The sequence below is a fragment of the Hydra viridissima genome, unplaced genomic scaffold (assembly GCF_058129835.1).
Source record: "Hydra viridissima isolate aposymbiotic clone 2 unplaced genomic scaffold, HvirCarnegie_v1 scaffold_2, whole genome shotgun sequence".
NCBI classification, from domain to species: domain Eukaryota; kingdom Metazoa; phylum Cnidaria; class Hydrozoa; order Anthoathecata; family Hydridae; genus Hydra; species Hydra viridissima.
Genome location: NW_028324301.1, coordinates 12,359,098 through 12,382,934, shown reverse-complemented (window position 1 = coordinate 12,382,934; position 23,837 = coordinate 12,359,098). Strand labels below are relative to the sequence as shown.

At 30.5% G+C, this 23,837-nt stretch overlaps 1 protein-coding gene across 3 annotated transcripts; it reads right to left on the bottom strand.

Moving 5' to 3' along the window:
• Positions 1 to 1,940: 1,940 nt before the first annotated feature.
• On the bottom strand, positions 1,941 to 22,890 carry LOC145197541 (uncharacterized). 3 transcript variants are annotated; one of them, XM_090079089.1, is made up of 8 exons: positions 22,754 to 22,890; positions 22,353 to 22,517; positions 21,944 to 22,075; positions 21,746 to 21,793; positions 20,752 to 20,810; positions 18,042 to 18,110; positions 8,538 to 8,675; positions 1,941 to 2,665 (listed from the first exon to the last, which is right to left on the bottom strand). In XM_090079089.1, the coding sequence occupies exons 1-8, from the start codon at positions 22,820 to 22,822 to the stop codon at positions 2,239 to 2,241; spliced, it is 1,107 nt and encodes a 368-aa protein (XP_089935215.1). In that variant the 5' UTR covers positions 22,823 to 22,890; the 3' UTR covers positions 1,941 to 2,238. The 3 variants fall into 3 exon arrangements, with proteins under 3 accessions (XP_089935215.1, XP_089935216.1, XP_089935217.1); XM_090079090.1 differs by having other exon boundaries at positions 22,691 to 22,765; XM_090079091.1 differs by lacking the exons at positions 20,752 to 20,810; positions 21,746 to 21,793; positions 21,944 to 22,075; positions 22,353 to 22,517; positions 22,754 to 22,890 and adding an exon at positions 19,361 to 19,493.
• Between the last annotated feature and the right edge of the window lie 947 nt (positions 22,891 to 23,837).

Here is a 23,837-nt window from a genome sequence, read left to right as displayed (position 1 = left end):
TTTCATAATTTAATCTAAGTTAAGTAAAGTAATTTTTTTTTTACATCAAAATAAGTAAAAGTGCCATCCCTAATCCCATCTACCATCTTTAGAAAGCTTTATGTTTGCTTTAGAAAGCTTTGACATTTCTGAATATTTATTCAAAATTATAATACATAAAATGACAACTTTATTTGTTCTGTCACAGCCATACCAATAACAAAGGGTGCTTTATATTTTTATCATTGAAAATGGAGGTAGACAGTTGGAATCTATTATTATTTTTGCATGGGGAGAAACTAAGTGTTCAAATACTTTTAATTTCTCTGATGCGACAAGTTGCTCTCTATTCTTCTGATTAGTGTAATTGTTACATGGGTTGTAAAAAGTGTGACTGGCACAATAGAAATAAAGTAAACACTGAAACTCAACAAACATATTAGCAAAATGCCAATTTAACAGATTCGAAATATGAAGGTAACATACTATAAAAATGTAAAAACATTTAAATATTTTGTGATCAAATTCTAATAAATAACAGAGTTCCTTATATATAGGTAAGGTTCGTTACATATAGGTAAAACTTACATTTAAGTTTACTACAGCTATAACCTTACCTTTATATAACCTTATTATATAAACTTATATAATAATTTATTCAATATTTAATTAGCAAAAACATTTGATGGAAATTAAGAAAAAGTAGCTGAGGAATGTTTAAATGAAGTCTATCCCGAATGTAATACTGACTGTGTATTTAAACTAAAAGATGCTAAATGTTTTCCTACATACTTATTCAATGATTGTGTAAAAACTAGCAACAAACTGATAGAGAAACATAGAAATAAAAGAATCCAAATCTTCAACGTTGCCTTAAAATTTTTACGTCAGTTGCACACTCGTCTAACTAGTTCTAGATCAATTAAAAGATTTTCTCATCCTTTGGCATTGTTTGGAGTAAAATTAGAAATCTTTTAGGAAATCATTTTGGGTGGGATTTTGGGAACTAACCCTGAAAAGGTGGAGAAAAAAACGTTATTTATTTTTTTATTTACTGTAAGTGATGGTTTTTGTTGAACATTAATTCCAATAAAAGTTATGAAAATCAACAAACGATCTATCAACTACAAAAATTCCATCAATTTCTTACGCGAAATTTCAAAGTTGCAAAGCAAATTGTGATAAAGATTTCTTTTTTTTTGGCCGCTACTGTATACTAATATGGTAATTCTATTTGTCAGCTAGCTTGATTAATAATTAACAAATAAAAAAATACCTGGAAATATATGATCTCCCTATGGTATCAAAATAAGATTCATAGAATTTGGTATAACCCGTTCCGTCACAGGAGATGCAAATTTGGTAAACAATATTTGCAGTATGTCTTCAATTTCATGCGATGGAACGAGTGTTATTAAATAGAGGGCCTAGTTGAACACTCACCCCATCACAGTCACTCTTTTTTTTAAGTTTCTAAATTTTTCCTGATTTACTAATATATGTAAAATGTAAATAATATAATCATCAATCAGGCATACTTTACTGGTAACTGTATATCAATGAGAATTTTGGCATTTTGTTTTGCGTTTTTCAAACCTTGGAATGTTTATGCAGTTTCTTTTTAAAATATTTTCTTCTTTTTTAAAGATTAAACTAGTTTGTGAAGAACAAAAACATTTAAGCTTTAGCACAAAAAACGCCCTACTATTGGTTGCCACAAATGTCTTGAAAATGACCTTTAACACGTTCAATTTGACTTATTTGAAAGTTTGAAATTAAGCTTGATTTGAGTTTCATTCTTTAGGTTTTTAAGTTAATTGAAGTATGAAAAATATATTTTTTGGTTTTAATAATCTATAACATAATAATTAACTATTTCTATGGTATACAACCCTATTTCAGACAAACTAAAAATTACACATAAATTAAATCTGGAATAAAAGATATTAGAAGTATAGGTATAGTATAAAAATTTATTTATTTTTATAGATTTTTGTATTGTAAATACAGCGTATAATGGTTTTATGCAGCTATATGAAATTTAAAAAATCCCCAAAAAATCTTACATATCAAAAAACTCAAACACATTCTACTCTGTATATACAAAAAATTCATTTGATCTTTTTTGTAAAATTTGGTTAAAATGCAGTTTCTGTCATTTTAGTAAAACTCAAACTTATCGACAAATGGATAAGATGTGAATGGAGATTTTTAACAATAACATAATAAACAACTTCAAAATAGTTAAATGTTATCATGCTAGGTATGAGAAGGTGAGGTAATATGATCAGTGTTAGAAAGTTGTAGAAATAAAGAACATGTTGCACTAGAGCAATCCTCTGGTGGCTCTTTAACTAACATACATGAGTTTGCACTATTAGGTGAAAAGCGACGAGAAAACTTGTTTTCAAGAATATTGTCTATATTTCTTCTTTTAATAGAATGTGAATAATTGCTCAGAATCGATGTAGTTTCTCTTCTGAAAGAAGTTTCATTTAACATGTGGTTCTCTGCAAATATATCAAAGTGTTGGTGAACTTTTAAATTATTATGCATTACATTGTTTTCTTTAAGTATGGATTCAAAAGGTGACAAGGTTTTTTTCAAAGGCGGAGGTAGAAGTACTGGAGACACTTTCTCGCATTCATTAGGAGAATGTTGCTCTTGATTTATACTTTTCCGAAAACTGAAAAAACAAAAAATACTTATTTAAACATACATACACATATACCTATCCTACCTTTCTACCTTTACTACTTACTTTACTTAACTATTACTTACTTACTTACTTACTTACTTACTTACGTACCTACCTACCTTTGTACCTACCTACCTACCTACCTACCTACCTACCTACCTACCTACCTACCTACCTTCATACCTACCTACCTTCATACCTACCTACCTTCATACCTACCTACCTACCTACCTACCTACCTACCTACCTACCTACCTACCTACCTTCCTTCCTTCCTTCCTTCCTTCCTTCCTTCCTTCCTTCCTTCCTTCCTTCCTTCCTTCCTTCCTTCCTTCCTTCCTTCCTTCCTACCTACCTACCTACCTACCTACCTACCTACCTACCTACCTACCTACCTACCTACCTACCTACCTACCTACCTACCTACCTACCTACCTACCTACCTACCTACCTACCTACCTACCTACCTACCTACCTACCTACCTACCTACCTACCTACCTACCTACCTACCTACCTACCTACCTACCTACCTACCTACCTACCTACCTACCTACCTACCTACCTACCTACCTACCTACCTACCTACCTACCTACCTACCTACCTACCTACCTACCTACCTACCTACCTACCTACCTACCTACCTACCTACCTACCTACCTACCTACCTACCTACCTACCTACCTACCTACCTACCTACCTACCTACCTACCTACCTACCTACCTACCTACCTACCTACCTACCTACCTACCTACCTACCTACCTTCATACCTACCTACCTTCATACCTACCTACCTTCATACCTACCTACCTACCTACCTACCTACCTACCTACCTACCTACCTTCCTTCCTTCCTTCCTTCCTTCCTTCCTTCCTTCCTTCCTTCCTTCCTTCCTTCCTTCCTTCCTTCCTTCCTTCCTTCCTTCCTTCCTTCCTTCCTTCCTTCCTTCCTTCCTTCCTTCCTTCCTTCCTTCCTTCCTTCCTTCCTTCCTTCCTTCCTTCCTTCCTTCCTTCCTTCCTTCCTTCCTTCCTTCCTTCCTACCTACCTACCTACCTACCTACCTACCTACCTACCTACCTACCTACCTACCTACCTACCTACCTACCTACCTACCTACCTACCTACCTACCTACCTACCTACCTACCTACCTACCTACCTACCTACCTACCTACCTACCTACCTACCTACCTACCTACATACATACCTACATACATACATACATACATACATACATACATACATACATACATACATACATACATACATACATACATACATACATACATACATACATACATACATACATACATACATACATACATACATACATAAACTAGTATTTCCTCTAAGATTTTACATTTTTATTACTTTTTGAAAGTGTGGTTAATACAATTTAACAACTTTAAGAAATGGTAAAAAAAACTTCTAAAACGTATTTTTGAAGAATGGTCCTAACACAAGATCTTTTGAAACAAATTTTAATGGTAAAAGCTATCAAATAGAAAATAGAGTGCACTTTTTAATGGAAAATAATAAACTAACAAACTGTTTGTGCTCCAAAATCACACATAAAAAAATCATCTGCTATTTTTTTTACAACTTTATTAAAGAAAATGAGATTTGCTGTTAACAATTTTGTTCATAAACCATTAAATTTAATAAAATTAATAAGAATTTTTTTTTTACAAAGCACTTTACATTAATAATATTTGGTTTAAATTAATCAAAACCCAAGTCAAACAATCTGAATATTAGATGAAACCTGTCTTGAATAAGTTTCACAGAGGCTAATATATACAATATTTTCCTCTAAACAAAGCTTTTTTCAGTACTCATACACCAGGCCTGTATTTATAGCAATCTTCAAAAATCTTTAAATTAATTAAATAGCTAAAATAATTTAGCATTTTAGAATAAATGCCAGTTATGAAGAAATAATGTTTTTTAGTAGGCTTTTTGCAAATCAAAGAATTGATAAATAACTAATTAAACAAGTAGAAGAAAAATATTATTGGTTGTTGTAATTATAGCGTTACTTGTGAATAATTGTGTGCATAAAATAATATGTCATTATAGTGTTACTTGTAAATAATTGTATGTGTGAAAAGATGTGTGAATGCCTTATAGCATTACTTGTAAATAATTGTATTTGTGAAAAGATATGTGTGAATGCCTAGGGAATGCCTACTTGTAAATAATTATATGTGTGAAAAGATATGTGTGAATACCTAGGGAATTAATTTGTACATAAATTGTGTTGAATTTTACAAAGATACATTGGAGTTGATGTTTATTTGGCAGAGCAGTTGATGTTTATTTGGCAGAACTACGAAGATTGTCTACCCTAATTGGTGGGCTACCAGACAAAGCGATCGCGTGCGCCTTTGTTGCTGGGCTCCCCGAGGAAGTTCGACGGATGCTGAGATCGAGTTCTCGTATGGACGATCTTACAACTGTTCAAATACTTGCGCGAGCAAGGACTCTGATGATCGAGGAACGGAACAACGGGATGGTGGAAAAATTTGCTGTAGCTGCAATGAAAAGTAGTGATCCGAGGTTGCTAGAAGATAAAACACAATCAGTGTGCTATGAGTGCAAACTTCCCAATCACTTTGCGAGAGATTGTCATTTAAGAAGACATAATTATCGAAACAAGTCAAGTAGAAGACGGGAGTCAAGCGATGTGCTGCGTTACTCGTGTCAAGAGTATGGACATATCAAGAATGTGTCCAAAAAACGGAGTGAGGGAGAAGACGTCTGCACCAGTTCTCTCCCTAAACAATCAATAATGGCGTTACCTACCATGCTCTTGGATATTAACGGTGTATTTCAGGATGTGCTAATCGACTCAGGATGTACCTGCTGCATCATCTATAGAAAATGTGCGACAAAAATAACGAAGAAAGAAGTTAGCGTGGTAACTGTAAATGGACAACAACAGCAGTGCGAAGGTGTTAGCCAAACTCGAATCACCGCACCAAATGGAAATACAGTGTGTGTGGAAACACTTGTGGTCAATTTCAAACCACTGGGCTTTTGTTTCATAATGGGTATGAATGGAATAGTGGCACTTGGTGGAGTATCGATTTCTGCAACGCGGGATGTTTGTTTTATGAAAAAAGAAGCATGTTTACTTGGTTTAAAAAGCGATTTGTCAATAGATGTTCATGATATGAATATAACGGCTCAGGATTTCACAGCTTCATTTGAAAAGAAAAATAGAGAAAGGATAATTGCGTGGAAATGGAATACCAAACCTGAAAATCTGGTGAATAGAATTGCTGAATATACCATCCCCATCGGCATAAAACACGATTACGAAAAAGAAATTGAAGGGTGGATAGAGAAAAAATGGCTGCAAAAGTACGAAGCGAAAAAACACGGTCCAGTAAAAGGTTTGGTTCCACTTATGGCAGTGGTGCAGCAAAACAAAGTGAAAGTGAGACCAGTGTTAGACTTCAGGGAGCTGAACACGTTTATTGAACCATTTACGGCGAACACGGATGCATGTGCTGACAAACTTCGAGACTGGAGACGGCTTGGAGAAAATATTTCAATTATTGATTTATCTTCGGCCTACATGCAACTCAAAATCAGCGAGGAACTCTGGGCTTACCAAACTGTTGTGTTCCGTGGACAGAGGTTTTGTTTAACACGTTTGGGATTTGGCCTGAACGTTGCGCCCGTTATAATGAAAGCAGTTTTGGACAAAGTTCTATCGCAAGACGAAAAGATCTGGAAGGGAACATCATCATACATTGATGATATTCTTGTAAATGAAGACATCGTATCAGTTCAAAGTGTACTTGATCATTTGGATATGTATGGACTACATTGTAAGCCGGCGGTTCGTGTGTCCGAAGGGGCGAGAGTTCTAGGATTACAAGTTGGAATTGAAAATAAGAAGTTATTTTGGAAGAGAGACAACGATTTTGGTGAAGTTCCAAGTTCTCTAACGAGGCGAAAAATCTTCTCTTTATGTGGAAAAATGACAGGGAATCTTCCAGTTTGTGGTTGGTTGCGTGTAGCTTCGTCATTTGCAGTAATCAAAGGACTAAACATGGGTCTCAATTGGAAGATGAATGTCTTGCATATTTGCACTGATTCGAAAGCAGTATTACATTGGGTCACCGATGCACTGACTGGAAAATCTAGATTGAAGACAAAGGCTTCAAACGAAATGCTGATTAGAAGACGGCTTCAGACCATTACGAATATTGTGGACGAATACAAACTCAGAGTGGATATTTAAACTAGTACCCTCGGAGTCTAACTTAGCCGATGTACTTACTCGAGTGCCTGGAAGTTGGTTGAAAATGATCGATAAGCCAACTGAACTTGCTGCAGGTGGAACGATTAGTACTTCTCTATCTCCCAAAGAAATAAACCATGTTCATAAGTCCACGGGACATTATGGTGTGAAGAGAACATTGTATTTTGTTCGTAGAATTGACCCATCAGTAAGCAGGGAAGAAGTAAGGCAAGTGGTTGAAAAATGTGTAGCCTGCCAATCAATTGATCCAAGTCCGATAAAGTGGCCGAAAGGGAAGATCGAAGCAAAAGGGACGTGGCAACGGCTTGGTATGGATATAACTCATTATGAGGGGCAACATTTTCTTACCCTGATTGACTGTGGGCCTTCACGATATGCAATATGGCGCCATCTTAAAGACCAAACTAGTGCATGTGTCATTCAGGAATTAAACGCCATCTTTCTTGAACGAGGCGGTCCAAACGAAATTCTGACGGATAATGATACAGCATTTCGAAGCACATTATTTTCACAATTTATGAACAAATGGAGCGTTAAACTTCGCTTCAGGTGCGCTTACGTTCCTTCAGGGAATGGAATTGCAGAACGGTGCCATCGAACAGTGAAAAGAACGGCGAAGAGAGTTCCGTGCAGCATACCCGAGGCAGTTTATTGGTATAACGTCAGCCCAAAAGACCATTGTAAGTCATCTACAGCACCCGCAAATAAATTATACCATTACGAAATTAGAGTTAGAGGAATTAACGACGATAAAAACGCATATGAACCTCATGAGAAGATCACCAACAAGTTTAAACTTGGCGATGAAGTATGGGTAAAGCCCCCGGACAACCGATGTGACTCTCAATACAAGATTGGGAGAATTACAGGAATCATTTCGGAGCAAACGGTAGAAGTGGACAAAGTATGCCGGCACATACGCGACCTAAGACCCGTCAGAGTTGATAACAAATCGAATGAGGATCTAGAGGATGATGAAGAACTGTGCGTTGTGTTACCTGAAGACGAGACAAACCAGACGCCAATGTTGCGAAGAAGCACCCGAAAAAGGATGGCACCTGAGCGATATAGTCCGTGAGGTGAAGTGGACGTTATGACCAAGGGGGAGTGTAATTATAGCGTTACTTGTGAATAATTGTGTGCGTAAAAGAATATGTCATTATAGCGTTACTTGTAAATAATTGTATGTGTGAAAAGATGTGTGAATGCCTTATAGCATTACTTGTAAATAATTGTATTTGTGAAAAGATATGTGTGAATGCCTAGGGAATGCCTACTTGTAAATAATTATATGTGTGAAAAGATATGTGTGAATACCTAGGGAATTAATTTGTACATAAATTGTGTTGAATTTTACAAAGATACATCGGCGTTTACGCACAACTAAAAAACGATCTTTTTTATGCGAAACTACAGTTGTATACTTTAAAATTTATATATACACACACAGAAATACAAATTACGGACTATGGATTAAGTTATGAATCTTGAAATAGTTTTATCAACTTTTTCAGATAAATATTACTGTGGCAAAATGAATTAAGACAGTTAAAGTATAAACTTGTATTCATAAACTTAACTAACCATGATAGACAAGCTCCAGCCTGTGTACTTTTGTTAACTTGTGAATTTCTTGAACATAGCCGCACTAAAGGGTCAATGAAGCCAGATTCTGATTGCTGCAATAATCGCTTCTGAATAAACAGCTCATCCACAAGAGTTCTAAAAATTTAGTTTTTTTTCAATTTGAGTTTTTAATTTATACCTTTCAATACTCTTGTTTATTTTAAGTGTTCTCATTCTCTTTATTGTAGGCAACCATGATCTGATGAATTTTTGAAAAAGTCCTAGCATTGAGTATTTACAAAAATTCTTATGATCCAAAAGATGATATTTTCCCTCAGTATTGGAAACATAAGACTCAAAAATGATAAATTTAAATTGAACATTGTTATAATATTTGTTTATAATAAATGTTTTGAATGAAATATTTTTAAATTATAGAATCAATAGATTTGTAGATTTTCTTATATGAATTATACAATTGAATGGTTACTATTAAATGATTTATAACCTAATTGGATCATATTGCTGTACCTAGAATATATTTATAAACTTGATTTAATTAGACAGTGAAAGATGTCTATTGTCTTCTAAAAAAAAACTTTTTTTTAAAATGGAATTATGGAAACAAATAGTTACACACAGTTTGTAAAAATCAGCTTAAATGCTTATGATTCCTTATTTTTAAAATTGGGTTATCCAGTTTGTTTTTAAATATGTTTACAAATCTGAATTTTTCCTATTTCAAGGAAACAAGGAGTAACAACTGAGATCACTGATGTTATTTGGGCGCTTGTCTGGTTTCGCACCCCCCTTTTTTTTTTGCAGATTCTGAAAGATCTTTTTCTGAAACGGAAAAAAAATGGTATTCATTGTTATTTTTGACAAAGAAAAAGTACTCTAATTCACATTTGAATATTCCATTTTTCCGTTAAAAAAGACACTACTTTTAACTCCATTTTGAAACTTTTTAATGATAGTTTTAAAACCGTTAATTCAAACCGCTGAAAATATTTACCTGGTTTTTACAAGCGTTAAGAAACACAAAGAACAAAAAAATGGATGGAGTGTTATCAACAAAACAAAATCAGTTTTTAAGTAGTTTTTACACTCCATCTTTGATGTTTGTCCATGTTTTGCTGATTATGCATCGATGGATAAGGCCAGGGACGGAAATTTGGAGTGATATGTGCTTATAACACTCTTGGAGCACAAGGCTTTCAGCATGGTACGGTGAACCACTTGCTTCACTTTGTAGATCCGGCAACAAACGTGACAACTAATCTAGTTGAAGCAATGTGGTGTCGCAGCAAAGTTTAAAGCAATGTTTGGAACACATAGAGACATGATTCCTGACTATCTCAGCGAATTCATGTGGATGCAGAGGTTTAAAGAGCATGCGCTTTTTCACTTTTGGGATCATATTGCTACTAACTACCCAGTAAATTAGGTGTTCGTAAAACTATTTGATGAACACAGCTCATTATTTGTTTGTTTATATTTCATTATATATTGTTATGAATAAATTTAGTAGCATTTCAGTAAATGTTTTAATTTAAGTCATTTTTTTGTTCTTTGTGTTTCTTAACGCTTGTAAAAACCAGGTAAATATTTTCAGCGGTTTGAATTAACGGTTTTAAAACTATCATTAAAAAGTTTCAAAATGGAGTTAAAAGCAGCGTCTTTTTTAACGGAAAAATGGAATATTCAAATGTGAATTAGAGTACTTTTTCTTTGTCAAAAATAACAATGAATACCATTTTTTTTCCGTTTCAGAAAAAGATCTTTCAAAATCTGCACAAAAAAAAGGGGGGTGCGAAACCAGACAAGCGCCGTTATTTGTTGCAAGAATTTGAAAGAAATAACCAATCATGTGCTGGTTGAATGGGAATGTTTAGAAAACCACCTCATACACTTGCACCATTTTTAAAGATGGCAGACGTTTTTTTTTTTTGTAAGAAAAACAATAACCAATAAAAAGCTATAAGAGAATTAAAATGAGTACAGTGTCTGCTTTCAAACAAATAATTGATGGGTTGACGACTAAAGTAAATATTCTAGAGCAATCTTCAAGTCAAATGGCAACAGTTTCATCCAAAGATTTCGATGATATGGTAAAAAGATTGTGCATTTTAGAAAAACAAAAATGATGAGAAGAACAAAATCATTGATGTTCTAGAAAATGAAATTGCTAAATTACGAAGTTTGGTAAATAGCTCAAATAATGGTGTTGTTAGTGCCGGTAATACATGGTTTAGTATTGTTACAGGTGTTAAACCTAAATCAACAGAGCATCTTAATTTAATAAACACAATTTCTCAAGAATCGTTTGACATATCAGAAAGGAAAAAAATGTAAATATTTTTGGTATACCATTGTCATCTAAAACGGATATACATGACAAATATGAAGATGATAAAAGTAAAATAAGTAAAATTATCAAAGATTTAAATTTAACAAGTATTCAAACCAACAGAATTATACGATTAAGATCTAAAGATTTAAGCAAACCACCGCCAGTAATTGTTGAGTTTGATAGTTAAGAAACACATAATCTAATTTTAAAGAATGCAAGAAAACTAAAGGGAAGTATTGATTTTCAAAACATATTTATAAATCCAGATTTAACAGATGCACAGAGGATTTTGCAAAAGCAATTGAGAGATAAGTGCAAAATTGAAAATAGTAGCAATAATAATCCAGATTTTTACTATGGTATTAGATCTAATAAAGTTGTTAAGTTAAAAAAGACTCAATAGCAATCAAAACATGCAAAAATATTTTCCACCTTTAAAATAAATAGATCGTGTATTTACAATTCTTTATTGAAGTTAACCAATCCTTTTGATTGTAGTATTATAAGTTAAAAATCATCTATCATGCTCTGAAGTCTCCATAACTGGTCTATCGAACCTAATCAAACAAATTTGGTGTGAACTAGTTATTGGTAAAGAAAAAATTTTATTAGGATGCATTTATCGTCCTCCATATAAATTAATCGAATCAAATCAAATTAATGAATCAATGAAATTAGCCTCAAGCTGTATAACCAAATTCTATTCAAACATACTTGTGTGTGGTGATTATAATTATCCAGAAATAGCATGGGATTACAATGGTATAGTATCATTATCAGGACCTGATCATTCAGATGCTCATATTTTTGCTGATATATTTTTAGACTTAGAACTGCATCAATTTGCACTAAAACCAACATTTCAGCTTAGTGAAGGTTCTTTTAAAAAGTGTTCTAGATCTAATTATGTCTGAATCACCAGTTAGAGTTTTCAATGTTAATTATAACGAGCCAATTAACACAAAAAATAAAAATCATTTAGTTTTAACTGGAACTTTTATTTAAATGATAAAAATCGATCAAATTTATCAAATGTTTATTTGAATTATAAACGACGCCATTATAAACAAGTTGACAAATATTTTTCACAAATTGAATGGGAAAAAGTTTTCAATGAGCATGATATTAAAATATCATATAAAAGATTTTTAGATTGTTATACATCTGCATGTAATATATATATATATATAAAAAACGAAGAAACAACAACTATGTATGGTACTTAAAGTTTCATGCCTAGCGGCAATCATCAGCCATGAAATACAAATCAAAAATCTATAAAAACTGTTACAAATTGCAAAAATTACTGTATCGTGTGCTCTGACTTCATATTAGGAAAAAGAGGAGGAAAAGAAAGAAAGAAAGCAATAAAGAAGTAAAGAAATGAAAGAAAGCAATAGAGAAATAAAGAAAAGAAAAGAAAGAAAAGAAAAGAAAAGAAAGGAAGAAAGAAAGAAAGAAAGAAAGAAAAGAAAGAAAAGAAAGGAAAGAAAGAAAAGAACGAAAAGAAAGAAAGAAAAGAAAGGAAAGAAAGAAAAGAAAGGAAAAGAAAAAAAAAGAAAAGAAAAGAAAAGAAAGAAAAGAAAGAAAAGAAAATAAAGAAATAATATAGGCCTAGTCACCAGTATCAAATTTCGAAAGAAGAAATTTATTTCTATGCCTGCATTTTGAAACCAATTCATTCTTCTTATTCAATAAGGTACCTTCATTAAACATAATAATCATGTACTTCTCATGCAGGCATAGCATGCAACATTTTGTGGCCGGGTTGTACGATTCGCAATGTTTGATTATCTTCCACTTAACAATAGGTGTGAAATTTTCTTCTTTCATTTTCCATATTTCTTTTGATAGTTCTGTGTCGTTCTTATATTTTTCAATGTTAAAGGATTTTTGGTGGTTTGCATAACTTAGTTTGAAAGGTGTTTTGCTGATGCCGTAATATATTTTTTCTTTCATTACTGGGTTGCTGGAAGAGATGGTGGCTTGGTAGACTATGTTTTTTGTAAGACAATTTTGATGCAAAGGACACTTAGTTTTATTGATGCAATTACAGGTTTTTTCTGTAATGTTGGGGTTTTTTTGCTGCTGGTTTTTTTGCAGAATGCTTTGGTTGTGGGAATTTATGATGTCTTTTATGTTCGGCATGCAGCTGTAGCTCACTTTAATGTAATTTCTATTGAAAATCTTATGGAGTTTGTGGTTTACTGGGAAATGTTTGTCGACCAGGTTTAAAAACTGGTATATATATATATATATATATATATATATATATATATATATATATATATATATATATATATATATATATATATATATATATATATATATATATATATATATATACCAGTCATTAGCACAAGTCTATATAAACAAAATTTAAAATGGCTACCTAATAAAGTCAAATCACTATTTAAGAGTAAAAATATTTTAAGGAAGCTTAATAGAAATTCTGGTTGGAAGTTTGAAACATAAATGCAACAGTGTAAGTTATTAAAAAAAGAGTTGAAAAACAAATAAAGTTATCAAAGAGGAATTATAAAATACAATTAATAAAAAACTTTAGGTATAAGCCAAAAGAATTCTACTCATATGTTAAACATCAGCAATCAGTTCATGGTTATATTAGGAGACTAAATAATCAAGATAATAAGTCATTAACTAACAGGTTTGATATATTCAATCAATTAAATAATCAATTTAAATCAGTATTTTTTTAAAAAAGAAAACAATGAAATACCAAATTTTCCTATTTGAACAGATAAAGATTGTCCAATACCAACTTTTACTGCGTCAAACATATACCAACAATTATTAAAACAAGATCCCTACAAGAGTATTGGTGTAGATAATGTGCATGGATATGTATTAAAACAATGCGCATCCAGTTTTTCAAAACCGTTAAGTATTCTATTTAATATATCGTTCAATAATTTTAAACTGCTTGATATTTGGAAAGCTTCAAATGTAACCCTGTTATTTAAGAAGGGTAGTAGATTGATTGCATAAAATTATAGACCTGTATCTTTCACCTCTATTGTATGTAAGGTCATGGAATCCATTATAAAGGACTGCATACTTAATTTTTTAGATGGTGAAAAGTTTAAGAATCAGAATCAACATGGTTTTTTAAAACATAAATCATGTGTCACCAATTTAGTAGAATCTATGGACTTGATAATATATTACTTATCCCGAAATTCATCTGTGGATATTTTTTTTTTTTAGATTTCGCAAAGGCCTTCAACTCAGTACCACATCAGAGATTTTTGTTAAAGTTATCAGCTTATGGTATAAAAGGCAAATTATTGAAGTGGATTGCAGATTTTTTATATTCATGTAAGCAATGAGTTCTTATGGGTGATTTTATATCTATTTGGGTGATCGTTTTGAGCGGAGTCCACATAGTTATGTGCTGGGGCCAATTTTATTTATCATTTTCATAAACGATTTGAATGAAATCATCTCAAATAATTCAAAATTTTATGCTGATGATTCAAAGATAATAGCTGAAGTAAATAATTTGACACAATGTTTATCATTACAAGGCGATAATGTTTTAAATAAATAATTTGACACGATGTTTAAATAATTTGACACAATGTTTATCATTACAAGGCGATAATGTTTTAAAGTGGTGTAAAGACTGGTTAATCAACTTAAACATAAATAAATGTAAAGTTATGCACATTGGCAAAGAGAACCTAATGTACAATTATAGTATAAATAAAGTAGATGTCATACAACTAATCTTAGAATTGTCTAATGAAGAAAGAGATTTAGGATTCATAATAAGATTGGATTTGAAATGGAACACAAGTGTTAAATGAAATGAAACACAAGTGTTAAACGTATGTAACAAAGCAAATGCCAGAATTGGTCTGATAAAAAGAACATTTAGCATAATAAACGTAGAAATGATAGAAATTTTGTATAAACCATATATACGACCACATTTAGAACATGCAAGTGTAATATGGTGTCCCTATCTGACAGGAGACATAGAAAGGCTGGAAAGACTTCAATGCAAAGTAACAAAAATCCCTTCAGAATTAAATAATTTATCAAATGAAGAACGCCTTAAGTATTTGAATTTAACCAGTTTGTATATAAGACAACAGAGTGGAGACTTATTCCAAATGTATAAAATTGTTCATGGGTATGAGAAAATTCAATTGTCAAATTTTACGTTTCCAGTTATTGATAAACCTGGGATTCATACATGTTGGCAAGGGCATAAATTAAATATTGAACTAATAAAAAATTGTCCAGCAAGATTTAATTTTTTTACAAATAGAACTGCAAAATTGTGGAATACCTTAAAAACTGAAGATACTAATGCAATATCATTAAACTCATTTAAGGCTATTTTATCGTTCAAATATAATTACTAACATTTACATTCGCAATAGTATGATAGCCAGTGATGTTAACAATTAAATGCTTGTATGTTTATGTGTATAGTAATGTTTATAGTAATGGCTGCAAAAATCTAGTGATAGGTTCTGCAGGGATATATTATCTCTGCTTCAGCATTGATATATTATTATTATTATTATTATTATTATTATTATTATTATTATTATTATTATTATTATTATTATTATTATTATTATTATTATTATTATTATTATTATTATTATTATTATTATCATTATTATTATTATCATTATATTATATAGCTTAGAACTTACAGCAGAGGACAATTTTGAAAATGAGTCCTGGTGTTATTAAAACATCCCAGGGAATTGATGAGACATAAAGCCCTAAAAATTACTGACAACTGTGACTGCATAAGGACACAGGAATCAAGCATTAATTGATAATTGCAGTTGCAAAGGAAGCTCCAGAATCCTACTAGAATATAAAGGCAACACTGAATTTGATCAACACAAAAAATCTGACAATTGTCATTTCATGTGATCTTAAAGTTGACAACCTCTTGTGTGGAAGTCATCTAATTCAAACAAACACCCATGATGTTAATGTGACATTTACTCTTCCCACCAAATTAGTTTCAAGGATACTTGGAAATCTAAACAAGATCACAACAAATTTCTTGCAGATGGATCAAAAATAAGCAAGGTTAAGAAGTTTGGCAATGTGGTTGAAACTGCTTTAGTTTTTGCTGAAGACTTTGAATTTGTTCTGGATTTGACCCTACCAATAGAACTTCATCATCATAGAATTCATATTCAAATGGTTATGTAGTTATATATTTTTCATATAAAAAATGCATCTACTGTTTACTTTGCTATTTATTTTTGTACTTATAACTTTTATGTAACACTTATGAAAAATTATTTGTTAAAGAAAATACAGTTTTCTTGAGACTTGTAAATTGAAGGTGTTTTTCATTAAACAATTAAAATATGAATATCTCTCTTAGACAAACCTAAAAGATTTTGATAATTTAAATAGTAACTCTGCTTTAATAAACCTTCAAGAATCATAACTTCAGAACATAAACTAGTTGCCAATAAACAATATCAAATAAAAATATGTTCTTTTATTTGTAAGAAAAAAAGGAGCTCCAAGATGCTATTAGGCTATATAGTTGCTTCTGAAGCAGGAAAAGTAAATTTTAATAATGCAAAACAGACCAATATATCTAAAAAACCATATTCTAAATCTATATACAACAATAAATCTAACTTTGAAAAATAGAAAAATAGATCTAAAAAAGCAACTTAAAAAAAATTCATTTTAAATGCAATTTTATTAAGCAATGATTCCAAAAAAACATCAAAAAAGTTATTAAAAAGCTTACTTAATCTCTAGGTATTAATCAACATTATGAAAATTTAGAAATTGTAAAATTGCATGTCAAATAAAGAAATTTTAAATTATTTGATTGATATAGCTCATTTAAATGTTGTCAGTTAAAGAGGATAAATTGTTTCTTCAATGTCAAAGATAAATGTAAAGCTAGATAGGTGTTGTTACATAGGCACTGTTGATGAACAATCGTATACAAAAAAAAAAAGGAAAAGAAAAAAGAGAGAAGTATTTTGAGCAAAATTAGAGACAGTAACCTCAATTTCTAAACCATATTAAAGAGGAAGACTGATATGTCAGCATATATTCAAATAACATATTCAACTAGTAGTTCTGATAGTTCTAATTTATCTTAAAAATAATATATACATTATGCATACCCATACTTTTCATCTGTGGAAACTCAAAACAGAAAAAAAAAGTTGTTTTGCCTGATTTGGGAATAGCACAAGACATAATACAAATAAGTGATCATTGTGCTTTTATGGTGATAGTATTGAAGGATATCCAACAAAATTTCATTAAGATGTTCCAGTCTCTAAAAACTGGGACAGAAAAATGTTGCGTGATATAAGTGGTTGTAGCAAAACTGAGAGATTACCTATTCCAGTGTCAGTAGAAGGAAATTCAAAGCTTTTCAACAAAATGAAATGAAAATAAAAACTACTACAAAGCAAAACAGTACATTGGCAACACAAATGCTATTAATGACAATGTAGAAAAAGCAGTTGCTTTTATCCAATTTTTCAACACACCTGTACTACTTCTTGAACTGTAGTATATCTTAAAAACTGTAGTACATCTTAAAAATTGTAGAGGAGCATATAAATAAGAATCCAAAGCAACTATACATGTAAAGAATTATAAGTTCCTGCATTCTGAATAATTTTTGATGACGTTTGTGTGGACTAGATCTAATGTGGATAAAAATACTCTAAATGTAGTTAAATACTCTAAATGTAGTTACCTTTTGGGTAGTGTGGAGATATTGCAATTGTAACAAATTTATCAAAATCTTAATTATTTTTTCTCAAACTTTTTATGTATTACCAGTTCTCTTTTGTGTGGCAAATAAATAAACTTGGTAAAGTAGAAAATATGATAAAATGTTCCTTTGAATTAAAAAAAAAAAAAAATGAAAAACTTGTTCAACAGCTTGTATTAATCAAAAAACATTTTTGTTTCAACAAAACAAGTGAACCTAACTTACTTTTAATCTCTATTATCTGTAGATAGAAACATTTTAAATATATATTTATAGATAGCAAGATTTTAATTTATATCAAGTATGATAATTACAACCAAAAATGTTACAATAATTTCATAGAGAATGTGTTATCAACATTTCTTTACAAAAAAAGCACTTCTAACAAAGCTAAAAAATATTTCACCTGATTTTTTCTTCAAGTTCAGTAACTTTTTGTTGTAACAGGTCTTTCTCACTATCCTTTTGTTTTAGCCTATTAAAAAGAGAAAAATTAGTTTTAATAGATATATACTATTTTTAGGATTATTATTAAAATAGAAAAAATTTAAATGTAGTGGAACATTTTAAAACAGATTCCAGATTACCAGAAGTGTAACAAAATACAGCAGAGGTTAGTTTACACATATATATCCACTTCTAGATAGGGGTTCTAAGTATTCATTGTTAACATCAGAATCTATAATTCTCATTTTAAGGGTGAAAACTTGACATTCACCCTTTTTTATTAGTTTGAAGATATGTTAAAAAATCAATTACTTTTTTTTTTTTTTTAGATTATCAAATTTTATTGATTTTTAAAGAGGTCTGATTATAAAATCACAAATTTTAAGCATCCAACCTATACCACAAACATTGCTCTATCTGAATATGGTCTTTACTGATTGATGCAGTACTTTATAGAAAGTTACTGATTTCGGTCATTGACTCAAGTTGAAAAAGCATGCCAACAATTTTTCAATTCAAAGTCAGAGTGGTATTTTGACCAAGCCAGAAAACTTGGATTGAATGAAAACTTGGAAAAAAGGATTGTGAAAATTTATGGTTTTTACTTTGAAGAACAGTTGTTGTTTTTGATTAAATATTTGCATAAAAAAGCATTATTTTAACATAATGCACATAATTTTTTCACCGTTTAAAGAAAACCTGCTATTATTAACAGAAACATTTTTTTCCTTTTTTTTAATTGTGAGATTTGGAAGCCTTTTTTAAATGACTATTTAATGATTAATCTTTTAAATAAATTAAATGAAATAATCCCCCTTGTGATAGTCTGCTAAAAATTTAAATTTTTCTCTGAACCAAAATAAAAGCATACCAAGTATTTTTCAATTTGATAGGTTATTTATGCTGTAATATCTTGCTCAAAACTGCAAGATGATAAGTATTTTAAAACTCGTGTGAGATTTACATAACATCTATATAATTTCTTGAGCTATTAGTATTAAGAGATTTGACTTAAGCACCTGATTCCTAAAAATCATCTGTTAAATATGGAAGTCTTCTATGCAAAGCAATAAAGACCTCCATACTTAAAGACAAGATTAAAATCATGTCTTGAGCTTTATTGATACTAGCAAGAAAGTTTTGCAGCATATCTTATGTGCACTATTTAAAGCAGATTCAAACTTTTTTTTGTTTGATTTGTTGGCACTGAAAGAAGCTTCAGCTATATCTTTTACCATACATACGAACTTATCAAAATGATCTAAATTAACTGAATACTTTATAGCCAATATTTCCTGTAAATCGGAATGTTCAGAGTTGAGTTTTTTGACCCATTTAAGCAGTCGTATAATGGCGGCAAATTTATTAACCATAATTTGGTTACTAAGGTGTAATTACAAAGTACTTACAGCGATGCAATGATGTAGGTACTTTGTAATTACACCTTAGTAACCAATAAACTGCAAAATAATATCCTAATATACGTTTTGTCTAATCATCGCTTTATTAATCTGATGTATTTAATTTATTCTTTTCTTTTTTTATTAAGTGATTAAGTGGTTTTAATTTTGACAAAATACGGCAGCGCGTTATAGTTTCCGGCCAGTGACATAGAACTTAATTTTAATTAAAAAACAATTATGATTTATAATTACTATGAGATGCCAGTATGAGATATAGGAACAAAATAATATGAATAAAGAATATTATTTATGTTTGTAAATATATTTATTATTGTAATTGTCATATTTACAAGTACAAAAGTTTACGGCCACCTAATATAAATTGACGAGGTAGAACATAAAAAAACGTATTAACAAATAGCAAAGCATTGAATGTTTATATTACTTCATAAAAAGTTGAGAGCATAATCATGGCTCAACATACGCATATCAAAATTCTAAAGAGAGTTATAAAATATTCATTATAAGGAAAATCTTCTGTTGAAATTGCTTAATTTTTATCGATAGATAAATCATTCGTGAATATTTTCTTAAATACTATTGTTGATATGGTTTAAATGATCCATCATGTAATGGAAGACCAAGAAAAACATCTAAAAAAATATACTGTATCATTATTTCAAATCTAGCTAATGTTAGTCGTAGTAATGTGTCAGAAAGACTACATGATGTAGGACTTTTTGGCTGTACAGATATTAAAAAATCATTTATCAATAAAAAGAATAAGAAGGCTCGATCAAAACTTGCCAGAGATGACTTAAATAATTAGAGATATAGAAATATAATATTTAGAAAAAAGTAACTTTTTCAAACGAATCTAAATGAAATGGTTTTAGAAGTGATGGACTCGTACGACACCTTGATAGAACGAGAAACGTGTAAAAACATGGTGTAAGACACGGTGAAGGAAGTTTAATGGTTCTGGGAAATTTCTTTGCTTCGGTCCATTGTTCAAGACTAACGGAAATATGAACGCTGCTATTTTTAAGGATATTTTAGAAATTAGTTTGCTATCATATGCTGAAGAAACAATGCTGCAGAATAGGAGATTTCAGCAGGATAATGACCTCTAACACACATTCAAGTTGTAGGTCATTATCCTGCTGAAATCTCCTATTCTGCAATCAGGTTACAACTAATATTTTCAAAGTAAAATGTATTTTTTTTAAAAAAACAACATTTTATTTTTCAAATTTTTTTTTTTACCTGTGTTCCAGCATATCAACATACTCTTTTTTCCTTCGTCGACTTTCTTGAGCAGAGATCTATATCAAAATTGAAATTTGTTTATATTTATCTTGAAAGTTACAGGAATTGATTCTTAGTTGGTACAATATGTAGGTTCAAATAAGAAATTCTTATATGCAGCATTACAATATTTAAGAGTAAAAGATAATGAGAGCCTAGAGGGTACAAGACCCATTCGAAGGTAGTTAATGACTTAATCAAAACAAACTAAGTGATAGCTGGTAAGAGAAGAAGATACCAGTTGGTCTTACCATTAAAATATATAGAATTGTAAATATTATACCTATTATACCAATTTTATCCAAGTATGCAGAAAGAGAATTTTTGCATGAAATGTTTAAAAGTTCAAAATTAAATCGAAGTTTTACGAGAATAATAAAAAAAGATGTTTTTTTTTTTTGTTTTTTTTTAACGTGTAAAAATCTATTAGGAACAAAAAACGTTTAGATTCAGTTTCAAATTATTCGCCTTTTGATTTCAGTGTTCCACAAAAAAATTCCGCATTGAATTGAGTATGAACTCTTAATTTAAATTTTGGAATATCAAAGTTGTTTTCTGAAAATTTGTATACAGTATTGATGGCGTGTTTTAAAAATATGACTCTCATGTCTGTTTTCTTTATTATTGTTTACCGAAGAGTAAGAAAAAGTTTTTAAATGTATTACAAGAAAATCGCTACAAATTTTGTTAAGAACGACAAATCTCTAAATACGGCACTATCAATATCAATGTCCAAAACCAATATCCAATACTAAGATTCAATAGGCTTTCTGTGGTATATAACTTAATTTTAAAAAGGTTTTCCTGTAATCAAATTGTGAAACATTTTAAATAATAATTAACAATTGGCCTAAGATAATATCTCTTCAATTTTAACAGAATTGACCAGAGATTAAAAGAATATTGAAAACATTCTTCTAGAATAATAGTAAACATTAAAAAAAAAAACAACCTTATTTTTCATTCTTCTTCGAATTTTCTTAAGTTCTATGTCATCATCCTATATAAATAATAAATATCGGTATAGGATTATTTCTAAGCAAATTAATGCCCTAAACAAAACTAAAAAAAGGGGAAAATCTTCTAAAAATTTGCTGAGTAGAAAAAATAAAACAATAAACAAAACAAATGACACTTTTAACAAACTTACTAAAGAAGTTTCCTTCGTATCAAAATCATTCTGCGGTCTTTTTTCCGCTGTGTAATAAGGGTTGTTTAAGGTCACCATGCTGACAGTTTCGCTAAGGCTATTTTGGAAATTTGCCAACGAAGACGATGGGGGCTGAGGTTTAAATTCATCAAAAACAATTTTAAGATGATAGGGATAAATAAAGCATGGTTATTGATGCTTTTTTTTAAACTTAATAAATGCTTATCTAAAATGCTCAAAATGTTTTATGATACCCAAGTTCTTTATAAACTTTTATGTCTTGATTGAATTATTCACCTTCATTTATTGGAATAGTTTTATCTCATTTTCTGAAATTAAGCATGAAACACAATTAGAGCATGCGTAATGCTGATTTTACCTTTTGTTAGATAATACCACTAATACTTACATAGTTATTGACAATATAGTCGACAACATTTTCCGAAGAAGTATTGCCCTCCTCTTTCTCATTCTTCGCACTTTTATTATGATAAACCATTGATAAAGATGGCGATGGCGAGCGAGAAGCTTTTTCGGATCGAGAGAGAGAAGGCGACGAAGAGCAAGAAACATTCTGAAATTAAATTACTGTTAATGCAAATAAAATATATTACCTTTTAAAAACAAACTTTGTTGATTTATTTTATATTCCGTCATGTTAATATTCTAACATATTTTTTCCTAACTTTTCCTTATAAAGAATTTGTAGATATAAAATTTACTTAAAACAAGATATGCATTTTATACATTTTGATCATTCTTAATGCAGGTGTCACTGTGTTCCGATTAATTCAAACGAACAACTCTCACCTCTTTTAATTTGAAAGACATCTTTCGTATAAAAAAATTCTTCTTAATTTTGATGATCATGCACACCATAAAAAAATTTCATGCTGACGTGGGTAGTTCACGTGGGTAGTTCACGCTGTTCATCGAAGCGTAGAAGTGCCTATGCGCACCAAGTGTTTAGGTTTTAATACCTAGATACTTATACTTGATATGATTACGTGTAAATGCTTACAAAAAGTTAAATATGCGTAAAACCTTTCCGGGTTTTAACATTTATTATCACTCTGAGATTTCTCTTCACTTTTTTTGTTCCGTGCAATTAAGAATCCTCTGTTTAGTGATTAATTTCAAAAGTCTTAAATACAATAAAATACATCAAAAAAGTTTAGTGTTGTACCAACCTAGCTTTCCCAACGGTTTGCTTTATGCCCAACCCTTATCCTATCCAAATCATTTACTATGAGCCCACACTATAAAGTACAATTGTATTTCAACAAAATTTGACTACTATACTTATAAAAACCTTAAATTTAATCAACTATTATAGATTTTAGTTTTGTGAAGTTATTGAAAACTGAACATAAAACATTCTACCTGCTCTCCCTCCCCCAACCGGATGAGATTTTGATGTGTCTTTAGTTATGTACTAATGTAATCAATTGTAAGGAAATTTTAGTCAGGCAAGTTGCAGGATTATTTTCTATCTGCAGAAAGATTATATTCTGCTAGTGAAAAGTTCTTGTTGTGCTCCCCCTTCAATATAGTTTTTACATCTTAACAGATATGTAAAATATAAAAAGCCATGCAAAAATTATAAAAAAGTTAATGCTTCACAATTTATCAATCGCTTTTTTCATTGGGATTTCATCTTACTTTTTGACATCGACAATAAATCAATTTAATAAGTTAAAAAAATATTTTTGAGTATATGCAATATGTAAAACAAATTTAATAACAATAAAATATTTAGTAAGACTCCTTAACTTATAACAAAAATTATGAGCTATTCAAGCTTTAACTAATTATATTTTTAATATATTTTAAGCTTTAGTATTGAAATGTATCTTTCATTATTTCATATATATGTATTATATCATAGTATTAT